General features: G+C 43.0%; 2 protein-coding genes across 6 annotated transcripts in view; both read left to right on the plus strand.

Moving 5' to 3' along the window:
- The window catches only part of arl13b (ADP-ribosylation factor-like 13b), a 59,092-nt gene extending 57,405 nt beyond the window's left edge, over window positions 1-1,687 (plus strand). For 2 of the 3 annotated variants that reach the window (XM_078409152.1, XM_078409153.1), the window contains exon 12: window positions 1,023-1,687. In XM_078409152.1, the coding sequence (XP_078265278.1) occupies window positions 1,023-1,096 (74 nt within the window). In that variant the 3' untranslated portion in view covers window positions 1,097-1,687. The remainder of the gene's footprint in view (window positions 1-1,022) is intronic. The other variant, XR_013547894.1, reaches the window with a different exon arrangement.
- A 6,153-nt stretch (window positions 1,688-7,840) lies between these two features.
- LOC144598763 (tRNA (cytosine(34)-C(5))-methyltransferase, mitochondrial-like) overlaps window positions 7,841-26,330 on the plus strand; it is a 34,783-nt gene continuing 16,293 nt past the window's right edge. The window contains exons 1-4 of one of the 3 annotated variants that reach the window (XM_078409155.1): window positions 7,841-7,958; window positions 11,474-11,590; window positions 16,279-16,622; window positions 25,240-25,394. In XM_078409155.1, coding sequence (XP_078265281.1) covers window positions 11,571-11,590; window positions 16,279-16,622; window positions 25,240-25,394 — 519 coding nt within the window. In that variant the 5' untranslated portion in view covers window positions 7,841-7,958; window positions 11,474-11,570. Of the gene's footprint in view, window positions 7,959-8,074; window positions 8,148-8,204; window positions 8,353-11,473; window positions 11,596-16,278; window positions 16,623-25,239; window positions 25,395-26,330 lie in introns of those variants that run through there. The other 2 variants (XM_078409156.1, XM_078409154.1) reach the window with 2 other exon arrangements.

The following is a 26,330-nucleotide window of genomic DNA, read 5'->3' on the forward strand; positions in this document are numbered from 1 at the left end:
TAAAAAAAAAATCCCGACATTTGCCGTTATATGTGTATACTTAGTTTGAACACTATTTAATTTTTGCAGCTTTAGCTTTCACTTGTAAAGCTTACAGCATAAATATCTTAAAGCAATTATTCTTCAGACTGAGAGTCCAGGGAGAGAGAGCCACAGAGAAAAGAAAACATAAGGTGTGAAAACGAGACATCATAGAAAATGGAGAATAGATCATTGTTAGCTAGGAGGTGACAACGAAGCATGCAGAGATAAAATGTAATCATGGGGGATAGTCAGACTGGTCAGAGAATTTGGAAGGGGAGGGATGGAGAGAGAGGGAAAGCAAGGTTTATTTGAAGTCAATATTCATACCGCTAGGGAGTAAACTGCCCAAGCAAAATATGTGATGCTGTTCCTCCAATTTGCGCTGGGCCTCACTCTGACAGTTGAGGAGGCCCAGGACAGAAAGGTCAGTATGGGAATGGGAGGGGGAATTAAAGTGTTTAGCAATTGGGTAGGTTTAGGTAGACTGAGCGGAGTCGAGGATCGAACCTGGGTCTGGCGTTGTGGGGCAGTAACTCTACCATCTGTGCCACTGTGCCTCCTTTCTCTACATGGAAACCCAATCACAGATTAGGCAACCGGTTTGCAGAGCCGTTACATTTAGTATCCCAAGGGTGAAGCAGTGTGACTATTCTCATGGGGTAATTACATTTTTTTAATGGAAAGTCATTCATTGAACTGTCAAAATATTAATATTATTATCTAATATTAATTAAATATATTAAGAAATGGAATTAGAGTCCAAATAATGCCTAGAATAATACAAAATGGTAAATGCCATCAGAGCTAAATGTACAAAAGAAATTTAGCAAACTATGACTTACACCCTGCACTAGGATGTAAGTTGATTGGAAAAACTCAATGGCTTGTTTTCAGAAGAATTTAGATTTGTACAATTAGTTTGTACTTTTGGTGCTGATCAGAAAACGTTATTCTTCTACTTTTAACTTGGTATATTTCTCATTTATCCTATTTTGCAGAACATTGCAATCAGCTATTGCCACCATTGCAATCAAGGTCGAAATTAACCGCTGGTACCTGGGTTATCACCTAACCATATGGATGTGATCAATAATTTTAGATAAATGCACATAGAATTTATAAGAAAAAAACATTCAAATTAGATAAGACTTTTTGGATCTACCATCAATTTGGACAACAATTGACTAATGGCCCAAAAAACAAATTTCTGTATTCTGCATTGAAGGTCATAGTATTGAAACAGCATTGTGTACAGATATATTAGGTATCTGGCATCTTTTACAATCTTGGTGAATGGAACAGGTGATGTGATGATACACTATGGAAAATTCCTTCTACATTTGCCTAGAACACTTTATATCATTTGAATGTTTAAGGACAGCCACTGAAATACAGCAGAAAAATCTATTAATTTAGTAATATTTATTTTTTATATAGAACAAACTGTTTTAGAAGTCATTTGAGCAGAATGCCTTTTGACAAATCTTTACAGAAAATACAATGTAGTCATCAGATTAATTATGTTTAGAACTATAATTGTGTTCGATTTGGTTCAAGGTAAGTCAAGAAGCTCAAGTTTCATAAAATTTCATCTCTACTGGCTACTTTTTAAAAAATGACACAACAATTATTTACTCCCTAAAGCACAAAGTTTAAAAATAAAAAGACATTACAATAAATAATTTGCATAATCTATTTATTCCTTTAAACTGTTGAACTGTCCCTATGCCTTGCAACTACTCTTATCTCAGTTTTAGATTGCTGTAACACTTGTCTTCAAAGACTATCTTCCCCGTCAATTTGAAAATGAATCACAGCAATGTTGATTAAGGTTAAAAGAATTAATATGGATACAGCTTCGACTTTCTGAGATGCTAAACCTATTTTTCAGGCGGACTCCTAAAGTATTGTTTTAAACAACATGCATTAAATCATTTGCATCATCTATTCAGTCCCTTAAACTTGAACTGCTTCCGAAAAACCTCTCAACTGATGCAAAAGTTATCCCAGTTTTTGACTGCCTTAACACTTGCAACAGTCATCCCAGTTTTTGATTACTGTAACACTGCAACAATTATCTTTTTTTAAAAATTGTAGTAACACTTGTCTTTAAAGATTATCAACCCCTTCAATTAGAAAATTAACCACAGCTATATTGATTAAGGTTAAAATTAGTGTAATATGGATGTAACCAACTTTCAGATATGATTAATCTGTTTTTGCAGTGGACACCTTTATAATTTGGGTATGTCAATAGTCATTAAAGGTATGTGTCAAATTTCGGGTTTAATTTCATTTTAAAAAAATTGGCCCACGCATCTTAAACTTTGTCTCTTTCATTCTGAAATGTGTGCATCCACATTTAGCTAAATGGGAGGATTCAATGTTCATGCTGTTGGATTGTAAAATATCCAAGTAGAATATAAGGTGTTCTTCCAGTTTTGAGTGTGGCCTTGCTCTTATTGATGGAGGTGCCCTAGGAGAGGAGGGTCAATCAAGGAAGAGGGGGTTCAAAGAACCTAGCTCAATTTCACCATCTCTGTTGCATCTGCTCTCAAGATGAGGCTTTCCACTCGAGGACATCCTCTTTCTTTAGCAAACATGGTTTTCCGCTGCTGTCGTATATACGGATCCTTCACCTGTATCTCCTGTGTCCTGTAGTTCTCTCACTCCCCCTCTCCTCAAATGAACAAGGATAGTTATCCTGCTCCTTACCTTTCAGGCTGCCATGTCATTTCAGCCACCTACATCGCCACTTCCAGTCACCTCTTCCCGTACTTATCCATAGAGACTGCTCCCTCCACAATTCCTTGGTCCCCTCGTCCCTTCCCACCCAAACCATCCCCTCTCAGATACTTTCCCCTGCAACCGCAAGTGATGTAATACCTGTTCCTATACTTCCTCCATATACTTCCTGTAATTCAGCTCTCACTCCCTCTTCTCCACCCCCCCAGACCACAGGCAGAATTTAAGCATAAAACTCCCCATGTCCTGGTCCTTTGCTTTTCATTCCACCAGCCTTTGCAACTTCCCATCCCCACACCTTTCCACACAGACTGCTCCCTCCGCAACTCTTTAGTTCACTCATCCTTTCCCACCCAAATGACCACCTTTTCCGGTACTTTCGGTACTTTTCCCTGCAGCCACAGGAGGTGTATCCTCTGCAAACTTACTAATCATGCTTTTGTACATTAGATGGAAATGTACAATGATTAGTAAGTTTGCAGATGATACTAAAGTAAGCAGCTTTATAGACAGTGAACATGGTTATCAAAAATTACAGCAGGATCTTGGTCAGCTGAGCAAGTGGGCTGAAGAATGGCTAATGGAGCTTAATGCAGGTAATTGTGAGGTTTGCATTATGAAGTCTAACCAGGACAGGATGAATGGTGGGGCTCTGGGAAATGTAGAGCAGAGGGCTTCTAGTACAGCTAAATGGTTCCATGAAAGTGGCATCACAGATAGCTAGGGTGGTAATGAAAACTTTTGTTACATTGGCCTTCATCAGTCAGGGTGTTGAGTATAGAAGTTGGAACGTTATGATGTAATTGTGCAAGACATTAGTGAACCTACATTTAGAGCATTGTGTTCGATTTGTCAGGGATGTCATTAAGCTGGAAAGAGTCCAGAGAAGATTTACGAGGTTGTTGCCAGGACTCGAGGGCTTGATTTCGGAGAGGGAATCTAGGGAGAGATGGAATCGAGATATTTGGAGATTAGTTCTGTGCAGCAGTGAGAAACAAGGCAGTCCAATTTGTGGATTTTGGGAAGGAGATAGAGATGGGCAGTATGGAACTGAGACCATAAGGTTGGAGTTGTGGATGAGAAATCAGCAGAGGTGATGACCCACCCAAACCAGCACCTCCCCAGGTACTTTCTGCAGGAACCAGAGGAAATGTAACACTCGTCCCTATACTTTCTCGCATCCATCCAGGATTCCCAATGTCCTACCAGGGAGACGGAGTGTCACATGCACCTCCTGTAACCACTACTGCATTCAGTGCTCCTGATGTGGCCTCCTTTACTTCTTCGGCAAGACCAAACTTAGACTGGGCAACCATTTTGTCGAATATGTACATTTGGTCTGCCAAGGCCAGCTAGATCTCCTGGTTCCTTAACCATTTTATCTCCCATTCCCATACTGGCCTTTCTGTCCTGGGCCTCCTCCATCACCAGAATGAGGCCACCTCGTATTCCTTCAGCACCTCTTATTTTGCTTGGGTAGATTAAACGCATGTGATAGTTCAGCTCTTGCAACCCCACCTCCAGATAAGCAAAGATGGTCCTTGCGTATCGGCCCTCCACATCCAACACATCATTCTCCGAAACTTCCACCATCCCACTACCAGTCACATCTTCTCATCCCCACCCTTTTCCCCTTCCCGCAGAGACCACTCCCTCTGCAACTCCTTGGTTCACCCTTTTCTTCCCACCCAAACCACCCCTTCCCCCAGATATTTTCCTCTGCAACCACAGGAGATGGATCATTTGCAAACTTAGTAATCATGCTTTTATACATAAGTTGAGAATGTACAAGGCATGATTAGTAAGCTTTCAGATGACACTAAAGTAGGTGGTATTGTAGGCAGGGAAGCTGGTTATCAAAAATTACAGCAGGATCATGCTCAGCTGGGAAAATGGGCTAAAGAATGACTAATGGTGTTTAGTGCAGATAAGTGTGAGGTGTTGTATTTTGGAGAGTTCAACCAGGACAGGGCCTTCACAATAGTACGGCTCGAGGGAGTGTGGTAGAGCAGAGCAATCTTGCAGTATGAGTACATAGTTCTCTGAAAGTGGTGTCACAGATAGTGGTAAAGAATGCTTTTGATACATTGGCTTTCATCTGTCAGGGTACTGAGTATTTAAGTTGGGATGTTATATTAAAGTAGTACAAGACGTTGGTGAGGCCACATTTGGAGTACAGAGTACTCATTTGGAAAGAGTGCAGAGAAGATTCATGAAGATGTTGCCAGGACTTGAGGGCTTGGATTGCAGAAAGAGATGCAATTGAGGTATTTGGAGATTTGTTTTGTGCGGTAGGAATGGACAGAACCAATTAAAACTGTCGGCGCTCCTGTTGTGGATTTGGGAATGGAAATAGAAATGGGCAGCACAGGGCTGGGGAGAACTATAAGATTGGAAGCGTAGAGGTGAGATTTCAAGAGGTGATAACTCCACCAAAACCACCTCCTTCCAGGTACTTTTCCCCTACAAATGCAGGAGATGTGACACCCGTCTCCCTACCTCCTCCTTTGCCTCCATCTAGCGAAGCCAGCAGTCTTTCTGGCTTGCTTGCATGCTCTTCCTCCTTCCTTGTCTGCTGCACGCAGTTTCCGATGTGGCCTCCTGCATCGGTGAGAGCTGGTATGGATTGGGTGGCTGTTTCGCTGGGCACCTGAGCTCAGTTTGCCTGGGTCTGCTGGGTCTTCCGGTTGCTGGACAATTTAGCCCCCCCCCCCTTCTCACATTGCCCTCCTGTCCTAAGCTGCCTTCAATACTGGAGTGGGGCCACACGCAAAGAGAGCTGCTATTTTTTGGGGAACTGGGAATGAAATGGACAGTTGACAATTCTGGGTAAAGGTCCTCGTCTACAATGGAAAACTGGATCTGGATCCTTCATCTCTCGAGTAATAAGTTTGATGACAAATTTATATTTGCACATGATTTAAAGAACCCAGATTGAGCATTTCTATCAGGTGAATTAAATCCATTCCAAATTCTAGGCCTGTTTCATGCTAGTATGAAATAACACACAGAATGATCAATTTTGCTGATAACTAGAGTGTCAGCTTTAGCTCTGCGAGGCCAATCGTTGCTTGCTGTAGCAGCAGTTAATGGTGTGAATAATTCTGTTCATTAGACATAGAGGCTTAAAAAAATCTTTGCAGTTATCTTCATTCAAGATCTTGTAATTCCTGTTATAATCCCTGCCTCCTGATTGACGTGAATCGTACAGATGTATTAGTTCAATTTTTTTTCAGGGAGTTTTCCTTCGGATGTGTGATAGGAGCATCAGAATAATTGCAAACTGTTGAGATTTATCCTGCAAAATTCTTCCAAGGCACAAAATGTTGTACCTGTGGGGGTTAATTCTTCATCAGATTGTTATTCATCTCTGGATAGAAGGAATGGCCAACGTTTCGGGGTGAGACCCTTCTTCAGTCTGCAGAAAAGGGACCCTACCCGAAACGGCACCCATTCCTTCTATCCAGAGATGCTGTCTGTTCTGCTTGGTTACTCCAGCATTTTGTGTCTATCTGTGGTGTAAACCATCTGCAGTTCCTTCCTATACATTTTGTCTGCTCCACTGTGAAATCTCAAGGTATGCCTACTTTGAAGAATTCTCTTCTTTCCCAACGAGAGTTCTGCAATCTGAAGAAGGGTCTCGACCTGAAACCTCATCCATTCCTTCTATCCCAAGAAGCTGCCTGTCCCGCTAAGTTACTCCAGCATTTTGTCTATCTTCAGTGTAAACCAGCATCTGCAGTTCCTGCCTGCACATGTTTTTCACTATATATTCTATATAAATATATTCCTATATATTCATGACCTCAAAATGTACAGAGCGTGATGTGACCAAGAAAGTTGCTTTGAAGTGCAACTAAATAATGCACAGTAAACTCATGTAAACAGGAATGTGATAGTTATGGGGAATTGACAGGGTGAATGCACAGGAAGGGAATTGAGAACCGGAGGACATAGGTTTAAGGTGAGAGGGAAAGATTTTACAGGAACCTGAGCGGCAATTTTTGGCACAGAGCAGCCAGAGGGGGTAGTCGAGGCAGGTACTATAACAATATTTCTAACACATTTGGACATGTATTTGCATAGCAAAGTTTGAGAGGGATATGGACCAAAATGTGCAAGCAGGTGGGGAGTAGCTTAGCTGGGGCACCTTGGCCAGCAATTTTACAGAGGCCGATTAACCTACAAACCCGCACTCCTTTTGGATGTGGGAGGAAACGGAGCACCCAGACGGTCACAGCCTGGGAGAATGTGCAAACTCCATGTGGCAGCCCAGCCACAGTCAGGATCAAACCCAGGTCTCTCACGCTGTGAGGCAGCAGCTCTTTGGGCTATACCACTGTGCTGCCCCCTCTTGCTGATGAAAAGACAAAAAGGGTGAGATATGGATAGAAAAGATGTGAACAGTTTTCTGGATTACTCGTTCCCATCCTGCCTCTTGCAAAAAAAATTATGCCCTACCCTCAATCTCTGTCTCATCCATTCCTTCCAGAGATGCTACCTGACCCACTGAGCACTTTGTGTCTTTTGTTGTAAACTCGCATCTGCAGATCCACCTATCACTTGCCAGGCTTTGTACCACCCGCACCTCGGCCCTCGCTTCCAGCTTTCTGTCCCCTCATCCCCAGTGCAATCAGTCCACAGATGCTGCCTGCCCCACTGAGTTACTCCAGCAGTTTGTGAATAATTATGTTCATTAGACATACTGAATGTTAAAATCTTTGTAGCTATCCCACATTCAAGAAGGTGAATGATGAAGAGTTCGGACCCTAAACGTCACCCATCCTTGTTCTTCAAAGACGCTGCCTGTCCCGCTGAGTTACTCCAGTATTTTGTGCCTGTCCTTTGCATCTGCAGTTCCTTGTGTCTTCAAGGTCCGGTTACTCCCTGACTCTGCTGTTTTTACAAGAATCACACAGGACCATCAGTCCAAGCTTTTTAAAAAAAAAGTGAGTTGCCCTTACGCGTGACTTACGCATTGCTGGTCTCCCGGGTGGATTGCAACCGCCAGCAAGCACTACAGGTCAAAGCTAACAGAGCGGACGCGGGAACGTGCAGCGCGCGCTGCAGGGCCCGGGGGCGCGAGCAGCGCGTGGCCGTATCCGGGAAAGCGCGAGGCCGGTGCGGAGGGAGCGCGCGCTGCAGGACCAACGGCAAAGATACTAGACCACTCGACCCAATAAACCGTAGTATGTTATGGCGCCGTTTTAGTAGGCAGAATCGCGCAGAAACATTTAAAAAGAAAAAGAAAAACCTGTGAATTGATAGATGAGAAATATTCTGCATGTTAATGGTATCACACATACTGTTCCCCCAAAACACTGATTACACTGCGAGAGGCATAGCGAACGGCGGGTCGCCTACTAAAATGGCGGACGGTACGCTCCTTTAAGTACTACACCTCAGAAGAGGCGATTTCAACGGAGTGGTCCATCTTGTTCCTCTAGTATCTTTGTCCAGCGGAGGCCGCAGGTCGTTGCCGCCGCCGCCGCCGCCATCATGGTGCCAGGCGCCGGGCTGGCTTCACTCCTCAGGCGGCCGGGGCACAGCACGCGTGGCCTCGGCTCAGGGACACAGGCGCGGGTGAGAGTCGAGAGAGTGGCCGCTGGGCGAACCGGCAGCCTGAGGCTCCATGTTGGCCCGGGGAGGCAGAGCCGGGAGAGGGCTGTGGGAGGATAAAGAGGAGGTGGTGTGGAGGGTCTGATGCCTGGTGATGGGGGGTCTGTGAATGTTGTGTGAGGTCTATGATGATGATTGGGGGGTCAGTGGGGCAGTTTGCGGTCGGTGAGGGGGCTGTGAGGTCTGATGGTGATGTTATGTGAAGGGGTTTATTCACAAAATGTTGGGGTAACAACAGGTCAGGCAGCATCTCAGGAGAGAAGGAATGGGTGACGTTTCGGGTCGAGACCCTTCAGACTTCTGTGAAGGGGTGTGAGGTCTAAGAGGAGGTGAGGGGGTCTCTGAGGGGCTTTGGAGTCAGTGAGGCTGTCTGGGGGTCTCGGGCTGTGGGGTGGGTGACGGTGAACGGAGGGGAAGAGGGTAAAGGGGAGAAGAGGGTGAATGGGGTAGGAAAGGGCTAGTATAGGGGTTGGGGAAGGGGCTGGTGTGGGGGTAAAGGAAGGTGCTGGAGGAGGTGGTGGAAGTGGCAGGAGGAAGAGCAGAGAGAATGGGCAGAAACCAGGGCAATAGATCAGATGGAGGGCGAGGGCTTGGGAGATTTGGAGGTGGGGTGGCGGTTTGGGGAGGCAGAGGGGCTGCATAATTTGGGAGGGGAAAGAAATGCAGCAACTGAAAGATCCAGCAGGCCTCGGCAGACTTTAACACAAGTGTTCCGTGGAACGGTCACTTGTCTATGCCTGGTCTCAGCGATAGAAGGGAAGCCACATCAGGAGCACTGAATGCAGTAGATGAGGTTGGAAGGGGTGTACATGAACCTCTTTCTCACCTGGAAGGGCTTTCTGGTCCCTAGATGGATTATGAAGGAGGAGATAGAGGGAAGGTGTTTTTTCTCCTGTGGTGGCAGGGGAAAGTATCTAGGGAAGGGATGGATGAACTCACGAATTGCGGAGGGAGTGGTTTCTGCGGAAATCGGTGGGGATGGGAAGAAGTGGTGGGGTGCTTATGGTATCAAAGGGCAGATATGGATATCAGGTTGGCTGGATGGTAGAAGGCAAAGAGTAGCAAAAAAGGGGGCTTTTGCTGGTTGTCTGCCAGTGACTAGCGGAGTTCCACAGGGTGCGATGCTGGGGCCGCTGCTCTTCATGTTGTATATTAATGATGTGGATGAGGGGACTGAAGACTTTGTGGCCAGGTTTGCAGATGATATGAAAATAGATGGAGGGTCAGGTAGTGTAGAGAAAGCAGGAACTCTGCAGAAGGACTTGGATAGGTTGGGAGAGTGGGCAGAGAAGTGGCAGATGGAATATAGTGTAGCAAAGTGTGGAGTCATGCATTTTGATAGTAGGAATAAAGGCGCAGATTATTTTCTAAATGGGGAGAGAATCCAGAAATCAGAGGTGCAATGGGGCTTGGGAGTGCTGGTGCAGGATTCCCCAAAAGTTAATCTGCAAGTCGAATCGATAGTAAAGAAAGCAAACACAATAAACACATTTATTTCGAGAGGGCTTACATACAAAAACAGGGATGTAATGCTGAGGCTCTATAAGGCGCTGGTCAGGCCGCATTTAGAATATTGTGAGCAATTCTGGGCACCATATCTGAGGAAGGATGTGCTGGCTCTGGAGAGGGTCCAGAGGAAGATTACAAGAATGATCCCAGGAATGAATAGGCTAACATATGATGAGCGTTTGATGGCACTGGGCCTATATTCGATGGAGTTTAGAAGAATGAGGGAGGACCTCATTGAAACGTACAGAACAGTGAAAGGCTTGGATAGAGTGGATATGGAGAGGATGTTTCCACTAGAGGAAGAGTCTAGGACTTAGAATTAAAGGATGTTCTTTTAGGAAGGAGAGGAAGAATTTATTTTGTCAGAGTGGTGAATCTGAGGAATTATTTGCCACAGAAGGCCATGGAGACAAAGTCAGTGGATATATTTAAGGCAGAGATAGATTCTTCATTAGAACTGGTGTCAGAGGTTACGGGGAGAAGGCAGGAGAATTGGGGTGAGGAGGGAGAGATAAATCAGCCATGATTGAATGGCGGAGTAGACTTGATGGGCCAAATGGCTTAATTCTACTCCTATCACTTAGGACCTTATGACCTAAGTGACTGGCAGTGAGATCACGTTGAAGGTGGTGGAAATGTGAGGCTGGTGGGGTAAAGGTAAGAACGAGGGGAACTATTTTGTCTTGTGGGGAGGGGGAGTGAGAGCTGAACTACAGGACACAGGAGACATTGGTGAGAGATCCATCTACAACAGTAGGAAAGAAAACACGTTTACGAAAGAAAGACGACATCTTAGATGTTCTGTAGTAGAAAGCTTCAACTGGCAGCAGATATGAAGTTGAGAGTCGGGGATGGTGTCTTTTCAAGGGACAGGATGGGGGATGTAAACCAGATAACTGGGAGTTAGGTTTATAGTAGACGTCATTCGATAGTCTGTCCTTGTGATGGAGACCGAGAGATTGAGCGTGGTGTGAGAGCATTGTCACTTTGGCTGCATGGCTTTTTTTTCTGGATCTTCTAGTCTCCCATATCCCAAAGACATTTGAGTTTGTCGGTTAATTGGCTTCTATAAATTGCCCCTAGTGTGTAGGGATGTGAAGGTGACATAACATCGAGCTAGTGTGAATGCGTGATCATTTGTTGGCATGGACTCGATGGGCTTGTTTCCATGCTGTATATCAATCAACCGGCAAGTACAGGTTCTCCCAGTGTTATCAATGGCCGACCTTTGGCCACCTCATATTTAAGGAGGAACAATGGAGTGCTGGGTTGAGCTGAGCAGACTCGCTCGCTTAGTGAATCAATGAGAACGACTGGCTCACTCACTGAGTCACAGAGCTACTCTTCCCACATCTGCTCGCTCTCCCCACATAGCTCATTCTGTGATTCTCTTCCACACACTTTTTTTGTTCATTTCCAACTCAATAAAAATTTGGATTACGAACAGTTCTCAGGAATGGGTGAGCCTTTTGTAACCTGGGGTGAGCTTGTAAATTAAAACATGATGACAATGCTGAACAAGTCACCAAAATAAAGGATTCATTTGCTGCTATGAATTTTGTTTTCATTCTTTTAGATCGATAAGAATAAAAAACCTCGTATCAGACAGAAGCCACAGAAACAAATTTGCATACCAGTTTTGGAATATTTTGATAAAAAATATAGACAAGAACATGGAGAGTTGTGGGACAAAGTAAGGTAATAATGAGATTGTTTCCTTCTCAGTAAATAGTGAAATAAGGTATAACTATCATAATGCCCATCAGTGTTCTGATTGTATACAAAATAATTGATCCTGGTCTCAATTTATCATACCACTCTATCGTATCTTTAAAATAGTATCTGTTTAATACTGCATTAAAATGTTGGCATATGTTACGTGCTGAAATTCCTAGAACGGGTCTTGGGTTCATAATTATTTGACTGAAAGGATTGTGGTCTACAAACGAACTACCTTGATGTCGAAGGAAGATTTGTGAACAGATTATTAAAATCAGTGTTATGACAGGAGCGCCCAGAGAAAACCCACACGGTCACAGGGAGAACGTACAAACTCGCACAGACAGCACCCTTAGTCAAGATCAAACCCGGGTCTCTGGCGCTGTAAGGCAGCAACTCTACTACTGCGCCAAAATACCTCCATAAGGTGCTTTGAGTGTAACCGGAGTGAATAACTGCGGTGCATTTTGTAGATGGGACACACTGCTGCCGCTGTGCTGCATACAGTGGAGGGAATGAATATTCATTGTGGTCCGTGGGACATCATTTAAGTGTGCTGCTTTGTCCTGGAATGGCATCGAGCTAAGAGTTATTGGTGCTGCACTCAGACAAATGAAGAGTATTGAGTGACGCTCCGGACTTGTGCCCTGCAGAGAGAGTGCTTTGGGAAATGAGACACTTGCTGCAACATGCCCAGCCTTCTGCCTGTACTTGTAAGTGTGGTATATATTTTGCTGATCTAGTTAAGTTTCTGGTTAGTGATGATTCCCAGGATATTGATGGTGCAGGACTGAAAATATTGACAATGGTAGATAGACTCTTGTTGGAAATGGCTTTTACCGATTACATCTGCAGTTCCTTGTTTCTGCCTCCTGGAGCAACAATTGATTTATATCCAGCTTCCTTATTCAATTACGGAGAAGATATTTCTGCAAGGCAAGTCCCTAATTGTCAGGCTCTGACCCTGTAACTATTTTCCTTGCATCATTTGCTTGTTTCAAACTTTATCACACACAGTGGCACCATCACAAAAAAGGCTCCACTTGAAAAAGATCTGTGCTGTACTTGAATGAACATAGAACAGTACAGGAACAGGCCTTCCATGTCGACATGATGCCACGTTAAACTAGGCTCTGCTTCCATATGATCCATTTCCTGGATATCCATGGACCTATTCAAAAGCTTCTCAAATGCCACAATGAATGTGTGAAGTATTGGTAATGGAGCAGAACATTAAGAGTCCAATTCAATGTAAATGCACACAATGTAATTGCCACTTCCCTTCCCCCGCACGGAGGATCTGAATGATCGTCGGACCAGGAGGGAGTCGCTGGAGACGTTGGACGCGAGGAGCAAGGGCCAGTAGGAGGGTGACCCGGGGTAATGCCTCCAACGCCTTCAAGGTTGGCTGCAGGAAGCGTCCTGGGACTCATGATAGCTGGGCAAGGAGAGGGATGTCAGATCAGGGGCCAATCCGGTTGTAGGTGACAGAGGAAGGCAATGCAGGAGCCTGGGGCTTACCTGGATCGGGAACTGCTCCTGTAGACAGAGCCTGCGGGCGAACCAAACTTTGGAAATGGCACTAAAACATGGCAGCGGCTGCATGTGCAAATATGCAAAAATAGGTTCACTGTGCAGTTGCCCATGTGACATATAAAACACCATTGAACCATTCATTATTCAAACATTAATTATTTTACTCTGGCGCACAGAGGCTCCAATATGTACCACCTACAAAATAATCTGCGGTTACTTACCCAATTTATTCAAACAGCACCTTGCAATCACAAACACAAGTGCAGCAGACATGAGATTGCATGCTGCCCTGCAAGTTGCCGACCTTCCTGATGAAATATATTGCCGTTCCTTCATCGTTGCAGGATCTGCAGATCCTGGTACTCGCTCTCCTATAGCTTCATCAGAGTGACTGCTGCAGTTCAAGCAGGTGACTTGCCATCGTCTTCCTGAGGGCATTAGGGATATGTAGCAAATGTGTACCAGCTTAATCCAAGAAATTTATAAATAAGAAAGCATTTGCAAACTTTGTGGTGCATTTTGAAAATGATGCACATTGAGCCATGATGCAAAAGAGGCAGACAGAATGTGAGTTTGGTGTGGTGGATGGGGTGGCAGGCAAGTGTGATGTTTTATCTTGGATGACATCCAGTTGTTGGTGAGTGTTGTTGAAGCTACTCTGAGGCAATACATCATGCTGGTGACAAGTGCCTTTTAGAAGATGGAAGGGTTTTGGGTGAACGGAGGTGATTTTATTCACTGCAGATTTTCCCAGCCTCTGAACTGTTCTTATTACCATAACATTTATGCGGTTGGCCCAGTTGTTTCTAGATAATGGTTTTGCCCAGAACGATAATGATGGGAGTCTCGGCAAAGTTAATGCTGCTGAAAGCATGTGTGGGTTGGTAATCTCTGCTGTTGGAGACATTCATTGCCTTTGTGTTTTAGGGTGCAAATGTTACGTGAAGTTTCATGGAAGTTAATGTGGTACACAAACTCTTTGCTAGTAGTGGATGTATATTTTGGGGAGTACTTCTGGTTTTTTATTCCATCTGCATCTAATTAATGCTACATTTGGAACACCTGCAACTAATTAGTGCTGCAAGATTATTGGACCTGCATCTAATGAACATCACAGGAGATGACCTACCTATGTCTAATTAGACATTGCAGCTAGTCTGGAGGAGCTGAACTGGGTGATTACCATTGTGACTTGGACTCTCTTAAAAGGAATGAGTATTCATCATACCAGTCAGTGACCATTCAGGGGAAAAGCTCTGTCACAAGCTTTTGAAAGGCTCATTAATTAAGATGCAGGCATGGTCTTTTAATCCATTGCAATAAGTTTGCAATCAACCAGTGAAACAATTCAACTTGGTTGAATGAAAACATGGCATAATTTGTTGATGTGTGTTTATGCTTTATAATGTGTAGCCTGTGTATTCCAAGCTATTTGTTTGTATTTGATATATTTTTAGTGATGGCGAAAAATTAAGCAGGGTCTAGAAGTAAATAGAAGGGTCTCAACCCAAAACATCAAATATTCTATTTCTCCTGAGATGTTGCCTGACCTGCTGAGTTACTCCAGCGTTTTGTGTCTATCTTTGGTGTAAACCAGCATCTGCAGGTATGAATGTTGATTTCTCTAATTTCAAATTACCCCTGCATTCCCTGTCTCTCTGCCCCTCCCCCACCCTAATCTTCCTGCCAGTTCCACTTTTCGCATCCTTATATCCCTTTGTTATAACTTCTTCCACAGCCAACAATGGACCATTGTGGGTTCCACCTTTCCATGGTCATTGGTGCCGGCTCTGATTTGTTTGGAACCTTTTCATACCTCTAGTTTCCCTTCCCCCCTGACTGTCTAAAGAAGGGTCATGACTTGAAACACCATCTAATCCTTCTCTCCAGAGATGCTGCTTGACCCGCTGAGTTACTCCAGCATTTTGTTTCTATCTTCAGTGTAAACCTGCATCTGCAGTTCCTTCCTATGCATCTTTAAAGTACTCATTGTTTACTGGTAGATTATGGTGAAGGTACACATTGTTGGGATGAGGACCAAAAGGAATTGACTTTAAATTACTGAAATATTAAAAAATGTTATTTATACAATAAAATGTGAATTAAATTAAATATGCTTGAAAAGGAAATGAGATCATTAGACATTGTGGCATAATATTTCAATGTTTTGTCACTGGCCAATAATTACATGGATTAGTGGAAAAATAATACCATGTTGATATTTTATCAACTTTTTTTCTATTAAATATTTGAAATATATAATAAAACAAAATGTCTAGTTTTCAATTGGGATGCAAATTATTGGAAAGTTTGATTTTTAAAACCTATGTCATTTTCCTTAACACTTTACTGTTTATTGATAAAGCAGAATATAATAATAAATCACAATGTAATTCTGTGGGGAAGCAGTTATTTCATGAGAAGAAAGTATTAGAGTTGCAGCCTACCCTGTCATGAGTCATGAGTGCTCCACAGAGCTGTTGATAAGGTTAAAATTGCTGAAAATAACAATAACATCTATCTATATATATATATATATATATATATGTGTGTGTGTGTGTATATATATATGTAATGTATCTCACTACCCTGTAGTCAGCTTGTCTCACTTAATGGCATCTTTCCTTATGGACCAGAAGTTGGATGATATACCAAATCTCCAATTCCTGGAGACAAGAGAACAAGCTGGTGTATGGATTTGTACCTAATAAGGCTTCAAAGCCGTGTGTACCATTCGTTCTGAAGAAGAGCTACTGGCTATCTACCTGGGGATGAAGAGGATGAACATGAACTAAACCACATGTGTGACACAGGAGTTGCAGAACTGTTAATTTTAATTGGCAAAATTAGTTATTGGGAAACTGAGCCAGTCATTGCTTCTATTATCCACTTTAATTGATCAGCTGCTCTATCTCATTGGTACTGAAGGCTTCTACCTGTTAATGAAGGTGGTGTTTTTTCCATTGACTCCAGATAACTCAGCAAGTCAATGCCCAATGGAGAATGCAGTGTGCAGCTAGGTCATGCTATTAAGCTACATCATTTCAGATTGCTCTGCAGCTCTTAACAAAAATGGTATAGTTCTGTCAGAGCATAACTTTTACTGTTGGTTTGTTTGTCTTTCAGAGAAGTGCTGCTACTTCCTTGCAGCTGGCAGTATGGCGTGCTTGTGAATAAGTTCAGCCACTGTGTACCACTTGAAGACCTGCTTCAATCACGGGGATATAGGAATTTTCTCCAAGATGTGTTGCCATTTCCCCAGCATTCCTTACGATGTTACATCAGCAAGGACCAGAACCGGTTCCCCAGACTTCTGCATCATGCAGAAAGGTTGAAGGAATATTACCTACTGAATGCGACCTCTTTGCTGCCTGTCCTTGCATTGGATGCTCAAGATGGAGAATGTGTGTTGGACATGTGTGCTGCTCCCGGAGGGAAATCTGTAGCAATACTGCAGAGTGCCACTCCACGTAAGTGCAATGCTGCTTATGTTGTTTCCATGCGGGCCGCACAGTAGCGTAGTGATAGAGTTGCTGCCTCACAATGCAGGAGACCCATGTTCGATCCTGGCAATGGGTTATGTTTGTACAGAGCATGTACGTTCTCCCTCTAACCACGTTAGTCGGCATGGACTCGTTACACAGAAGGGCCTATTTCCACGCTGTATCTCTAAACTAAACCATAGAATGCAACACTTGCTTATTGCCTTCTATTGCCCTCTGTAAATTGCCCCATATGTATGGAGTGGATAAGAAAGTGGGTAAAATAGAACTCGTGTGAATGGATGACGGATGGTCGGCGTGGACTCGGAGGGCCGATGTGTTGTATCTATAAACTAAACGTGAACTAAGATGTTAGAAACAAGGAACTGCAGATAGTGGTGTACACAAAAGGACACGAAGTGCTGGAGTAACTTAGCAGGTCAGCTAACATCTGGGGAACGTGGATAGGTGTTTCCAGTTGGGACTCCTCTTCAGAACCTCCTTGTGTAAACTAAACTGCAACTGCCAACATTTCTTATGGTTATCTCTAGGTTTTCTAGCTGTTCGTTTTATCTTAATAAAGCGCAAATTTAAGATGACAGCATTTAAGTGTTGAGACGTGTACCTAAATTACCTGTGCACAGGAAGCTATGGGCCCCGAACTGAAAGGTAGGATTAATTATGGATGGGTCCCCACTGGTTAGCGTGGATGTGACGGCCCAAATGGCCTGTTTCCATTCTGTGCAACTGGTTGGCAGGAGGACCAGAGACGATATAAAGAAAGTTTGTTTTTAACTGAGTGGCATTAGGATCTGCAATGTTTTGAGGGGAGAGCAGATTGGCTCAACCAGCAGAACCGCAGTCGCACCGTTGCAGCAACCTGGCTTCAGTCCTAATCTCTGGTGTTGTCTGGTTGATGATTACACATTTTCCCTGTGACTTGGTGAGTTTATTCCCTATGCCCCAGTTTTGATGCACATTACAAAGCTGCACAGGTTAAAATTGGACACTTGGACATTAAATATCAGATTTGTTTTGTCAATGTTCTGCTGTTTGTGTGTGACTCTTCCAAGATACTTGAAGTGCTTAATGTTCTCCAGCCTCCCCTCTGAATCTGCACTACTGGAACAAGAGATTGACCATTGAGAACACCCTGATGAAGGATTTTAAACTTCTAAGTATTAAGAAACATTCCTATTTTCCCTTATCTTCAGTAAACGCACTGGCGATTGGCTGAGCGTCCTGTTTCTGTACAAACATGCAGTGCAGATTTGTTGCTTGATACTGAAGTCAGGATATTTTTGGTTCCTGATTAGTTTAGGTGAGGTTAATGACCTTTCTGTCCACCCAGTAGCTTGGTGGGAGACTAGTAGGGGTTAATAAGTCATTGCAGTAGGAAATATTGATACACCCTTTTTTATTCCTCTCATTCCTGGTGAAATTTGTGCTAGAGCTGGTACTATGTGTATATTAGTACTGTGTGTATGTTAGTGTTGAGCTTCAGTAATGTGGTGACATTTGGGGTGCGACCATACTTTAGAAAAAATATTCACAGTGCTTCTTGGTAGAGTTGAAGGGCTTTGTGGATGAAAGAAAATTATACAGAGAAAATTGTGCTGTGCCTGAATCCAGAAAAAATCACATCTCAGTTAGTCTTTCTTGAAGATTGTCATGATCTAAGGATGAGATGTCCTCAACATTCTAGGCCCTCAAAGAAAGTGTACCTCAAGAAATCATATTCCACATCATCAATTTCATCAACTTCAGATGTCTTGATTTTCTTCTGTTTGAATGCATCATTTGCCTTTTATAAAAGGATTGGAGAGTTTCCAACCTTGTCTTCCTGGATACAACAGGATAGAGTTTAAAATGGTCTTTTCAACAACTAGTGAAATTAGTTTAGCGTTCAGCATGCCTTGGGTTTTACGAGTTATGCAAGGAACCTTTGGATGAAATTCTCAAAAATTCAGCAGATGCTAGAAATCTGAAATAAAATAGGCTTAAACTGCCAAAGTGTGTTCACGTAAGCACCAAGCAACTACTCGTGTTTGGCTACGTACTGACTGAATAGGGATCATAAATTACGTTAATTAATGCAGACATTGAGATCATTATTAATTAGGATAAATCAATTAGAGCACACTGAAGGAGGCAAAAGTGAGTTTTGTCCACCTGGTAGCAAAAAAACCCCTTAAGATATAATTTAACATGGGACTTGGGAATAAATGCAATAGACGATTAAGTTTGGACAATTTAATTGTGGAACCCTGTCTCTCTCTCTTAGCTGCTCTTTCACAGAATCACTGTGGTTATGTAGAAAAAATGGTTCATATTGTAATGGTCCTCCATACAAACAGCTCATTTTGCAATGTAGACGGATCGTAGTGACCAAACTTCAGGCCTGAGGCGTTTTGAAAACCAAAAAGATAGATGCTGCTGTCAAAGGCTTTTGATCTATTTTTAAAGTTCCCATACATCCCAAGTATTTAAGCAGATATGTTTATAACAAAAATATTAAAATAATTACAACACATAGTTTTTGAAATTAGGTTTAGGCTTATTATTGAGACGTATCTCAGTATATTGCAAAGCTTTGTATTGCATGCTATCTGATCAGATAATACTATATGTAAATACAATCAAGTTAAACTCGTACAATAGGTAGAGCAATGGGTAAGGTAGAGTGCAGTATATAGTTGTCAGCATTGTAGTGCATCAGCTCCAAAGACAAAGTCCACAATGGGGTAGAGGTGAATAGGACAGTGTCATTGCTGATGGAAGGATCATTCAGAAGCCTTATAACAGAGGGGAAGAATATCCAATTTGTATAATTTACTAACAATGTGTTATACATGAAGTATAACTATCAGTATATTAATATCGTCAAATAATTTTTGGTCACATTTTTGAATGGAAAGTATGTAAGTATTATACTTAATCTTTTCTGGGACTTGTGTAATATGGTAGAATTCAAGTTTTTTCCTGTAAAATGAATACTTCCACATAATGTCACAGATATTTTCTACTTGAGCAGTTAGCTTCAGATAGCATATGCAAATTTAGAATCCATTTAAAGGCTCCATTAATTTTCTAACAGACATGACTGCAAATGACTCAAAAGCTCTTGTAAGTAGATTCAGATTTTTCCAGGTACAATGCTTTTGAACTTTCTATCCAATTGTAGCATCTTCCTACATTAGTAAAACACATAGTTGCAGAATCGTGTAAATAGGGGCTCTAAGAAACAGTTTGTTTCTTTAGTGGTGTAACATATCGAAACAGAATAATGTTACAACACTTAGCTAAATGAAATGTATTTCAATTAAAAATGTTCAGTGAAGTTGATATCAATTTTGTAGCATTGTTACAGTTAGAACATTCTAGTTATGGAAACATCATTCATCTTTATAACTCTTTATAACTCTTTTAAGCTCTATTTATGCCATATCATCTGTTCGACCCAGAAGTGGAACTTGGCTTATGGCCTGAAGGGAATAGTTATGTGCTTAGTCAATAGACAATAGACAATAGACAATAGGTGCAGGAGTAGGCCATTCAGCCCTTCGAGCCAGCACCGCCATTCAATGCGATCATGGCTGATCGCTCTCAATCAGTACCCCGTTCCTGCCTTCTCCCCATACCCCCTCACTCCGCTATCCTTAAGAGCTCTATCCAGCTCTCTCTTGAAAGCATCCAACGAACTGGCCTCCACTGCCTTCTGAGGCAGAGAATTCCACACCTTCACCACCCTCTGACTGAAAAAGTTCTTCCTCATCTCCGTTCTAAATGGCCTACCCCTTATTCTTAAACTGTGGCCCCTTGTTCTGGACTCCCCCAACATTGGGAACATGTTATCTGCCTCTAATGTGTCCAATCCCCTAATTATCTTATATGTTTCAATAAGATCCCCCCTCATCCTTCTAAATTCCAGTGTATACAAGCCCAATCGCTCCAGCCTTTCAACATACGACAGTCCCGCCATTCCGGGAATTAACCTAGTGAACCTACGCTGCACGCCCTCCATAGCAAGAATATCCTTCCTCAAATTTGGAGACCAAAACTGCACACAGTACTCCAGGTGCGGTCTCACCAGGGCCCGGTACAACTGTAGAAGGACCTCTTTGCTCCTATACTCAACTCCTCTTGTTACGAAGGCCAACATTCCATTGGCTTTCTTCACTGCCTGCTGTACCTGCATGCTTCCTTTCATTGACTGATGCACTAGGACACCCAGATCTCGTTGAACTCCCCCTCCTCCTAACTTGACACCATTCAGATAATAATCTGCCTTTCTATTCTTACTTCCAAAGTGAATAACCTCACACTTATCTACATTAAACTGCATCTGCCATGTATCCGCCCACTCACACAACCTGTCCAAGTCACCCTGCAGCCTTATTGCATCTTCCTCACAATTCACACTTCCCCCCAACATAGTATCATCTGCAAATTTGCTAATGGTACTTTTAATCCCTTCGTCTAAGTCATTAATGTATATCGTAAATAGCTGGGGTCCCAGCACCGAACCTTGCGGTACCCCACTGGTCACTGCCTGCCATTCCGAAAGGGACCCATTTATCCCCACTCTTTGCTTTTTTGCATGTCTATTGTTCCCATCACCCAGTACAATTAAAATGCTGTATCATGCAGCCTGACAATTCATGTTTTAGTAGGATAGACTTACAGTGACCACATCACATAATTTATTCTTCAGTTCTTCACCACATACTATTGCTCTTATGTCAGCTACTCAACAGCAAGAGAAGGGATTTAAAATCAAGTGCATCTCTCTTTGTAGAAAATTTCCCAATATCTTTAATAGAGTGGAGTGAATTTTGAAGAAATGATGATAAGATAATTTCATTTCTATTAAACCTCTAGGCTTTTGTATTTGTGGTATATTGGGCATCATTAAATCATTACAGCTCTTTCACTTTTTTTTATTTTGCAGCAATATACTTATCTGATTTGCCTATTTCCAATCTTCCAATTCACCTCAATGTGGCCCGTGTACTTTGTTAGTGGCACTTTTTGCTATAGCCGTAGCACCATGTTCTGCTTTGTTTATTTTCTAATTTTGCACTACATGATAGAGTCATAGAGTGATACAGTGTGGAAACAGGCCCTTCGGCTCAACTCGCCCACACCAGCAAACAATGTCCCAGTTATACTAGTCCCACTTGCCTGCGCTTGGTCCATATCCCTCCAAACCTGTCCTATCCTTGCACCTGTTAATTGTTTCTTAAATGATGGGATAGTCCCAGCCTCAACTACCTCCTCTGGCAACTTGTTCCATACACTCACCACCCTTTGTGTGAAAATGTTACCCCTCGGATTCCTATTAAATCTTTTCCCCTTCACCTTGAACCTGTGTCCTCTGGTCCTCGAACCCCCTACTCTGGGCAAAAGACTCTGTGCATCTACCCAATCTATTCCTCTCATTTGTACTGGTGTACCTTAGGTTCACAGAACCTCGTTCCACATTGTGTGATTCTCTCGTCTTAACATGCTGATGGGGTCAAGGAAAGAGCCTTCATGTCGCGGCCCTGTTTCCACCAATCTTTCCACCACCAGCTCTGGCTGAACAATTTCTAATCTCGTGATGTGGACTCAATAAGAACATGCTGACAGTCAGAAACAGTGGGAATTCACGATTTGTTATGGCACCAGTTTTAGACTGTTGTACCGTGTATGGTAATTTTTCCAGGGTAGCGCACAAAAAAGTCATTCAAATATCATGGTACATATGAGAATAATAAACAGGGTGGCGCAGTGGCATAGCGGTAGAACTGCGGCCTTATAGTGCCAGAGACCCGAGTTCGATCCTGACTACGGGTGCTGTCTGTAGAGTTTGTACGTTCTCCTTGTGACCGGTTGGGTTTTTTACGGGTGTTCCAGTTTCCTCCCACACTCCAGAGAAGTACAGGTTTTCAGGTTAATTGGCTTCGATAAAATTGTCAATTGTCCCTAGTGTGTAGGATGGTGTTAGTGTACGAAATGATCATTTGTCAGCAAAGACTTAGTGGGCCGAAGGGCCTGTTTTTGTGCTGTATCTCTAAAGTCTATACCGATATCAATATTAATTTGGTTTCATCACAACAAAACTGCATTAATTATCTGAACAGGAATGTCTTTTCAGCACGAAGGTTAAGCATTTCCCAATCTAACCTACAGGTTCTGAGAATATTGCAGGTAAATATTGAATCCAATGAATGGCAGCTCTCTGGTTAAGATTCCCAACGAGGGAGGTGCCTTTCTGAGAAAGCATGTAATCAAGGCAGAGAAAGACAAATAATCAGGGCAGCTCACCACAGTGGATTCTGCACTATCAGATGCAATTAGACATGAGTGTTGCTCGTCAACTGCAAGAGGAAAGCACTGAGCAGCATCAACCATGTAGACGTTTGACTTGTTTGCAGCTAAGAATGCTCAAAGGGTACCATGGAGGATGCCATTTTTTTTTCTTCCAAATTTGGCCCGCCACAGAAATTGGTCTTCATGATGGTATGCTGGGGGCAATCTAACCAACAGATGCAAATCAGAAGGTAGACACAAATTGCTGGAGTAACTCAGTGGGTCAGGCAGCATCTCTGGAGAAAAGGAATAGGTGACATTTTGGGTCGAGATCCTTCTTTAGACTCCTTTTCTCCAGAGATGCTGCCTTCACTCCACAACCAAAGTCAACCACAACCACCAGGTTTGTTGTTTGTATGTGTTAAATGTATGTTTTTAGTGTTCTTTAACGTTTTATGTGGGGGGGGGGGTTGGGGGGAAACTTTTTCTAATCTCTTACCTTGACGGAGATGCAAAAAATTTTCCGTATCGTATCTCCGTCCACACTGCAGCCTAACATCGAGGAGTTGGCGGCCTTTGCTGGAGACCGACTTCGAGAGCTCAACCGCGGGTGCCTGCAGACCTAACATCACGGAGCCCGCAATCCCCTTGCCAGGGATCGACCTCTTGAGCTCTACCTCAGGAGCCTGCGGACTTTAACATCGTAGAGCCCGCGATCTCTGGTCAGAGACCAACTTTGGGAACTCCAAGCCTCGGGAGCTTGGACCGCCACGACTGCGGGTGCTTGGACTGGTGGGGCTTCGATCGCCCCGACCACGGGAGAATAAAGAGGAAGCAGATTGGACTTTATTGCCTTGCATCACAGTGAGGAACGTGGGGAATCTGCTGTTGTGGATGTTTATGTTAACTTTTATGTAGTTGTGTATCTTGTTGCTTTTTTTTAGTATGGCTGTATGGTAATTCGAATTTCGCTGTACCTTAATTGGTACATGTGACAATAAACTGACCTTTTGAAACCTTGAACCTCAACTTCAATCATTGAGCTGCAGTACACGAATGACGTTTACTTACATTCAGCTGTGGAGTTCACGTCACTGTCGACACATTCACTGAATTATACTAGAGAATGGGCCTTGTACTGAATATCACAACATACAACTCGTGCGTTTATATAATGTTGCCCTTCAGGATGAGATGCTGGAAAAACAACCTCGCACATATCTCCAGAACTCGCCTCTCAATGAAGGCAGACATCGATAATGAAATTCACCTTTCATGTGGCAGCACATACTTTGACCATCTGAGGAAAAGGGTTTGAGCAAGGCCTCGGATAGTCTGCTGGACAGCAGTGATTCCTGCCTTGCTGTGTGATTAAAAGACATGGACTCTCTGCAGCAGCCACCTCGAAGGACTGGAAGATGCCATCAGTATGAAATTCTCCAAATCCATTGGCAGGATAAGCAGGCCAACATCCCCAGTAATGAAGTCTTTTGGTTTGATGGGAAGGCCACTTTGTTCACATAACCAGCATTTTACTCCTGAAACAGAGCACTATTCCAGCCAACACGAGACTGGAGGCTGGAACCTTGAGAAAAACAAACCACTGGAGGAACTTTGCACGTCAAGCAGCATCTGTGCCGGGAAATGGACGCCTGAAACGTCATTTGTCCATTTCCCTGCACAGACGCTTCCTGACTCACTGAGTTCCTCCAGTTTTTTTTTTGCACACAATGCTCCAGGCTCTGTTAATGCAAGAGATTACCAAGTAGATAGACGAAACAATTCAAGGATGTTCTTAAAGCTATGTTGAAGAACACGTAACCTCGCCATTGACTCCCAAGTACCATCATCCATTTCCCCACTTCTGTCTTCCCCTACCTGTCAAATACCTCCTACCTCCCCTGGCAGACTCCTACATTTGCCCAATCAATACTTTAAAACCTGCCGAAATAGAGTGGATGAAAGTTATCCTTGATCCTAGGGAAGTGTTTAAGGGGAAGAAAAGGGTAATGTTTCTAGTGTAGTGCACAAATTCCCAAATTTTGACAGGTAAAACGGGATAATATCCTTGTAATGATGGGAGGCAAAAGTCTTGTGTATTGTTAATGTGGGTTTTATCTCTAGTTATGACTTTTCAGTTTTATTATTTGTAAGAGAAAACATTTTAAAAAGCTTTTTCTTACCATATTTCTCTAGTCAATGTTTTTTCAGAAAACTAAGTAGAAAGCAAATGTGGTAATCTACTGGGGGAGATGCATAAGTGACTTCATATGAGACTACATTCTCATATTTGTTTCACTTTCTTCAAAAGGTCATTTTCTCTGCAATGAACACGACAGTTTGCGATATCAATGGCTGAAGCAAACACTCGAGTCTTTTGTACCTGATGGCTTAAGAGGGGTAATTTCTGTGACGAATCTGGATGGAAGAAGCATTGGTCCACAAAAGCCACAAATATTTGACAAGGTGAGTCTGTATTTTGATCGTTCTTTGCTGGACCACAGTGAATGCTCTTTCTTTCCACTCCCCGTCTCTTTTCCCCACCCCTTCTGTCTCATTCACACTTACCCTCTCTTTGATACCTTTTTCTTACCCCACTCCCCCTCCCCCAGTTCTGTTCCCTTCCAACCACCATATCTCTACATTCCGCCCCTCACCACCCTTATGTTCCACCATCCGCAGCCTTTGTTTTCTCCACTTGTTACCTCCAGCCTTTGTGAGCACCTCCACCCTTCTCATTCCCACCTCACTCATCTGCCTATTAACCCCTCCTTACCTGGATTCACCTTTCGTGCCAGTTTTTGCCCCTTCCCTTCCCCTTGCCTCTTTCCACTAGCTATCTCCCCTCTCCTCCAGCCTTAAAGGGTCCCAGTCTGAGATATAATTTGTCCACCTCCCTGCACAGATGCTGCCTGGACCACTGTTCCTCCAGCAGTTTTTTTTCCATAGTGAATTTACAGCAAGAAGGAGACATATGAAACTGCTGATGCTGGTTTGCAAAAAAAAGGCACAATGTGCTGGAGTAACTCAGCGGGTCTGACAGCATCTCTGGAGAACATGGGTAGGTGACGTTTAGGATCGTGATCCTTCAGACTGATGAACATTTAATAGCATTCCTGTGCAATTGAGACTCTCATTTGTACCTGACGACCACATAGCGCTGGCTTAATTTTTCTGTTTTACTTTAGAGTAGAGGCCAGATGATGCAAAAGCAATAAAAAGTACAGACTAATACAGTCAAATGTGAATATGGAAAGAAAAGGGGGAAGTCAGATAGCCTAATTCTGTTTCTTCAGTGCTCTAATTTTCATGCCTCCATGTAGTACTGACATAGCCACATGGGGGTGCTAAGTTGTCAGTTTTCACTAAGCATTTTTGATCATGTGAAATCAGTTTATTTTA

The sequence above is a fragment of the Rhinoraja longicauda genome, chromosome 12 (assembly GCF_053455715.1).
Source record: "Rhinoraja longicauda isolate Sanriku21f chromosome 12, sRhiLon1.1, whole genome shotgun sequence".
In the NCBI taxonomy this organism is placed as follows: domain Eukaryota; kingdom Metazoa; phylum Chordata; class Chondrichthyes; order Rajiformes; family Arhynchobatidae; genus Rhinoraja; species Rhinoraja longicauda.